The sequence below is a fragment of the Copidosoma floridanum genome, unplaced genomic scaffold (assembly GCF_036245765.1).
Source record: "Copidosoma floridanum isolate Cflo_tuat_1 unplaced genomic scaffold, Cflo_Japanese_pri ptg000004l, whole genome shotgun sequence".
Taxonomy (NCBI): domain Eukaryota; kingdom Metazoa; phylum Arthropoda; class Insecta; order Hymenoptera; family Encyrtidae; genus Copidosoma; species Copidosoma floridanum.
The window spans coordinates 6,468,578-6,474,577 of NW_028321881.1; the positions used below are offsets into that span (position 1 = coordinate 6,468,578).

Sequence of the window (6,000 nt, forward strand, 5' to 3'; positions counted from 1 at the left end):
CACGTGACTCTCACGATATATATAGTCACTTAGGAGAATAGTAAGACAGGCCTTGAGAGTGCAACTCTGTTTTTATTTTTTTTACACGTTGAACGATTGTACTACGATGAAAGTCTTTCAATAACATATTTTTGAGGAGATGAAATTACTTAAGCTATTTTTCCATTACTCAATAAGTTTTTTGCAGCTTACAACTTTCTTTAAAAGTGCGAAAACGCACATTTAACCTGTACAAATTCCTCCCACCGCTGCTTATATATAGGTATATAAACATGACTTTTTTACAGGTCAAATGTGCGTTTTCGTACTTTCAAAGAAAAGTTTTAAGCTGCAAAAGACTAATTGAGTTAAAAAAAAATAGCTAAGGTATTGTCATCTCCTCAAAAACATGTTATTGAAAGGCTTTTGTCGTATTACAATCGCTGAACGTGTAAAAAAAATAAAAATATAATTGCACCTACAAGGCCTGTGTTATTATTTCCCAAGTGACTATATATACCGCGAGAGTCACGTGACCTTTTGGAATCCCAATAGAGTAAGGCGTATGACGAGTAACTATGGCGTGCGACTCACTCGGCAGATAATTAGACTCTATTTTATTATTAAATAAATATTCAATTATATCTAAATACTAAGTTCTAATTTGTTTAACTCCGTTCTATCTCTCAATTATTTATAAATTTAAATTATTTAGAAGCTGATGTTTTTACAAAAATAAGTCTTGAATTTATGCACTAAGTATTAGTACTGTTCGTAAAATAAGATCTTAGAGAGGTTAGAAGAGACAGAGAGAGAGGGAGAGAGAACGTTTGACAACGCTATACTTTTTTTAGCTACTAACACGTCGTGTCGTCTACTATTAACATAGTAGTAATGACTGTAATAAATATATTTTCTCTGTTCCTTACTCTAAATAAAGTTTTATAATTATTTAGTTAAAATTTTAAATTTAGACTAAAAAAATAATTCATTAGTTAAATGTAAATAAATTTTTTTCTTTAAACATGCGACTAAAACAGGTCAATTAAAAAAAAAATATCTTATAAATAACTATGAATGCTGCTGGCAACAAACAGATTCGTTAACGGAACGTTTGTTATAAAACTAGACAAAGATAGAAAGTCACGAAGCCCAACTTTCAGGAAAATAAAAATAAAATAATAATAATAATAAAAATAAATAAAATAAAGAAAATAAATAAAACACCTTGAATTGTTGAAAGTTCCACCATGAAAATAAGAAAAGCTGATACTGCTGTTAATTGTGAGAGAGTGTTTGATGTCAATTGTACTACCAAAAAAATATTTTGCAGAAAATAAAATTATAAACTACATTTGACTAATGTTGTTGAGGAACGCGTTCAGGGATTAGGATCCATTTTTTGTATGACATTGTGACATGTGAAAGTTTTTAAAAGCAGGCCAAAAGTAGCTCTGCCAAGTCATCTGCTGTAACCACATTTCTAGATGGTCGTAATATAAATTTTTAATGGAACTGCTTTAACTTAACCAAAATGTTTTTGTAATATTCTTCTTTTATACAAAAAAAGAAATTTTTTTTAATGAAGCCATTTACTAGAACTTGAAATTTAAGCGATTTCTCCGTAAGCTTACATGTTAAAATATCGCTTTTTATGTCAACGTGTGTAACAAACTGTGTACTGAAACTATCTTAGTAACTTCGTTAAACATTTACGTTTTTAATTGACATGTTAAGGAGGTTCGATCGTTTTTCCCGGGGGGGGGGGTGAGTGGATGTGCATGGGCTCCCATAAGACATTGTGTTAATGTGAGTTGTACTAACCATGCATGAAAACATCCACCTACAGCATCATGGTTAATTTAACTATGTTTAACTCGTTAGTGCTCAAAAGTTAAGCCATTAAATGTTATGAACAAATTACGGTACATACTTTAAAGCAGCTTGTTTCTGATAGTTCAAGTAAAAAAACGTGAAAACATGTTCTTTGGATGATATAAAATAAGCTAAAAAAAGTGAGAAGAGACTCAACTTTCGTCAACAAAAGTGTGTTATGAATTTTCGAAAAACAAACTTATTTTGCATAGTATTATAGTTTGATTTCTTAAGAAAGGCTGGACCAAGTTTCAGATCATGATTTCCAGTTTAACAAATTTTAGAAGCGATTTTGTACAGACGTCTCGCTATGTATGAAAAGACCAGTTGACACGACAGCAGATGATGCTCAGTTCTTTCTCATATTCTTAGCATAAAACCTGCTCGCGACTTTGTTTAGATTTGCAGAGATATTTTTTTCAAATGCCTGATAAGGTGCACATTCTTTGATACAAGAGTCTTTCTTATAAGTTAAGCTATTCTTTTAAACTTTTTTCTCATCATGAATAAATATCTAGCCTCAAAATTTGTGCAACAAAGGCTAATAATCGCTCTCGCCCATAAGAACAATGTTAAATCATGCAATTCCGGGAATTTTTTCCTTGAAAATTTGGCTGATAAAAAGTATATTGAATATGTAAAGTAATTTACTTTTTTTAACCAATATTTCAATGTCAAAACTAGCTTATTAAAGTATTACAGTGACTGTTACATGGATTTATAATACTGGTGAAATACTTAACAGTTTTGTGTTGCTCTTATTATTTCAAGATCTTTTATTTAAAAAAAAAAAATTTCTTTTTTACTGTTTTCACAAAAAAAAATTATTATTATAAATCATGTTTTTGTTAATAATAACTCTCGACGTAGCAACGAATTTGACTTAGCAAAGAATCTTTTTTGGGTTAAGGAATTGCATGTTATCTCACAAATATTTTTTAATCATCGCACTTTAAACAGCAATATACTTTTAAATTAAAATTGACTAAGCTTATTAAAACTTGTACCTAAAAAAATAAACACCTAAAAGTTTAAATACAGGAAATCCTAGTATAATTTGAGTTATTGTGTAACTCATGGAAAATGCAAGTTTCTTTGGATTTTGATTGGTTAACAATAAAAAGGTGCTCTCATGAGAATGTTTTTTTTTTTATATTTTATACAAATACAATTATTGCCTTAAGTAGGTTACAATTATGGTTGCTGTAAAAACCTTCTAAAAAAATATAGATAAATACTAGAAAAAGCCAAGTGACAGTACAAATTCTCTAAACTATCATTCAAATAAAAAAACTATAAATTAGGCATTTAAGTATATAATTTATGTGATGTAATAGTCTTATTTGCTAACGTCCTTTTTCGGTAGATGAAGCATTCAAACATATTTGATTAAAAAAATTTTAAAGACAAGTAAAAGATTTTTTAGTGTCTTATTTTCAAAATGCTTTTTAATTAATAGAACAGAAAAATATATTTTGATTTTCGTATACGTTTTAAATTTTATTTTATTTCAAGCATGATGACAGGTACCTGTTTCTTCTACTATACACAATGTGGGTTTGGCATCTTTCAGAATATATATTATACGATCAGCAGGAAACTCCAAGTCGATGGGTAAGTATGCCATTCCAGCTTTCATGATTCCTAATAATATTATTGGCAAATCTTTAGATGTTTTAAGAGCTACTCCGATTATAGACTCTTTAAAAACGTCTTTTAAATAGCACTGTCTAAGAACCTGTGCGATACAATCTGATTTTTCATTCATAAGTTCATATGAGATGATGTTCTGGATATTGTGTGCATCTGCAAAGAAGATTTTTAATAATAAAAAATTTTCAGGGATTCAAGATTATTCAATAATAAATTTTTTATGGTTCAAAAAGTGTAAAAGTATTATTTATGTGTCTTAGATAAGGCTATTCTTTAACAAACTATGTTCTACTGAAATCATTTAAAATATTGTTTGTCGTTACTCATTTAATAAGAGTCGTTATTATTTTTAACACAGTATTTAATGAAGCTTCACTATTAAATCAAAGTGCGCTCAAGTACACATTGAAAGCGTCATCAAAATTCTCGTTTTTATGAAATGCTTCATAGTTGTCTTGATGAACATTTCAAGAACCATCATAGTGATGCTTCGTAAACTATTTCACCTTCTTAATTAAGCTAAATAATTTTTTTTTTTTTTTTTTTGAACGATTGACATTAAAGAGGTGTACAGAGTTAAAAATTTCTGCCACAGATTTTACACGCTCACAAGTGCGTAAGATATGTGACAGCCAAGTTTTTCAACTCCACAGCATTCCTACATTGATTTTTTTCTTTAAAAATTATCAAATTTAATGAAACTGACTAACCACTTTGTCAACCATAGCTTTAGTTGTCCTTAAAATTATTATCCACGTCACCTCAATGTGTTTTATAAAAAACAAAAATTTTAACTACACACTTTAAACGTGTACTTATACACTTTGGATTTACAGTGTTTGTGTGAAACAATACATCTAAATAAGTTTGACTAGTTTATTAGTGGCTTTCTCGTTTCTATTAGTATCATATCACTGTCAGGCTGTGTTCATGTATGGATAATAGAAGCTATAACGGTAACCTTTTGTGCTTTGTCAGTAGTGTGTAGATATGTTAAAAGATTTATGTATGAGTAAGATCTTATGAGTTTGCGTGATTACCACGCAGTGGCTGTATATATTTTAAAGTGTACGGCCTTCTTGCAAACCATGTACAAGTAGTTTACCAATAAATCAAGTAGGTGAGTTAGCAATCACTGATGTAGGTATATAGCAATACCTCAGGCGAAGATAAGCTTTGCTCAGGCTCTAGCGAAAAAAAGCTTTCCTTAAGCCCTTATATAAACAGAAGCACGATTCATTACCCATCAACAAAAAAAGACCATACATGCTGAGCTTGAGCGAAGTACACTCGTACTTGCTGTGCTCCAGCGAAAAAAAGCTTTACTTGCTGTGCTCTAGAAAAAAAAAACTTACTTGACCCGCTACAGCGAAAAAAAGCATCATTCACTGCGATCCAGCGAAAAAAGCCTTACTCGCAGCGTTACAGCGAGAGAAGCACTGCTTATGTTTGTATACCTAGAAATAGTATCTTATGAGTTTTATCTTGGTAGAACAGATAAAAATATTTTTATAATAAGAAATTCACAAAATCTTCCAAAAAATAAGATTCTTCAAAAAAATCTTTAATAACTTCTGTTCAGATTATAGGATTACTGTAAAAACTGAGAAAGCTTATCTCTGCATACCTTAAAATATAATCTTACAACTATAATGCCAGCAAAAAAGTTAAAAATATTGTTTGTAATATATACATTGAAAAAATCTATAAAAAAAAAACAAAATTTACGTAGTATATCCTCTACCATTTCCATTTAAATAATAGTAAGACTGACGTCTGATGCAGCATACCTCTTTGTATCTACTAATAATATTATGATTAAACTGTAAAATCAGGAGGAAAGTTACAAATAATATTATTAAATAGATAAATAGCAAGAAATGTTTAGAAAAATCAAAATATTCGTGAAATATACTATGTAACATTAATTAACATTAAATAAATAAATAGACGATGTCTTTCAAAAAATTAAAACTTTCGTCCATCATCTTCTACAACTTCAATTTAAATCATATGATGACTGTAAGAACTGACATAGCTTAACTCTATGATCCTGGCAACAGTATTTGTATGAGTTTTGTGTCGGTAGAAAGGTTGAAAGTGATGTTAGTCAATAAATAAATTAATAAAATCTTCAGAAGAGTTAAGATTTTCGTAAAAAGTATCCTTTTTAACTACAATTAAAACAATACGATGATAGTAAGAACTAACGCAGCTTATCGATGTACCTACTAACAATATGTTGCAGCTTTAATATCTGCAGAGAACTTAATAATAACTTAATGAAATAAATAAATAGACAAAATTTCTTAACAGTCATTTTATCATTTAAATTAAAGTTATGGAAAAAGTTTTCTAAAATATTAATACTCCAAATAATTTTGTCTACTCGTTTATTTAATAATATTTTTTAATTTTCTTCTGACGTCAAATTGTAAAATAATGTTGCTAAGTATATAGGCACGAGCTGTGTCAGTAATTACAGTAATCCTA

At 29.2% G+C, this 6,000-nt stretch overlaps 1 protein-coding gene across 1 annotated transcript in view; it reads right to left on the minus strand.

Annotated features, from left to right (window-relative positions):
* e (nonribosomal peptide synthetase ebony) overlaps nucleotides 1-3,659 on the minus strand; it is a 913,052-nt gene extending 909,393 nt beyond the window's left edge. Inside the window, exon 1 of the mRNA XM_089595875.1 lies at nucleotides 3,385-3,659. Coding sequence (XP_089452001.1) covers nucleotides 3,385-3,622 — 238 coding nt within the window. The 5' untranslated portion in view covers nucleotides 3,623-3,659. The remainder of the gene's footprint in view (nucleotides 1-3,384) is intronic.
* Nucleotides 3,660-6,000: the final 2,341 nt, after the last annotated feature.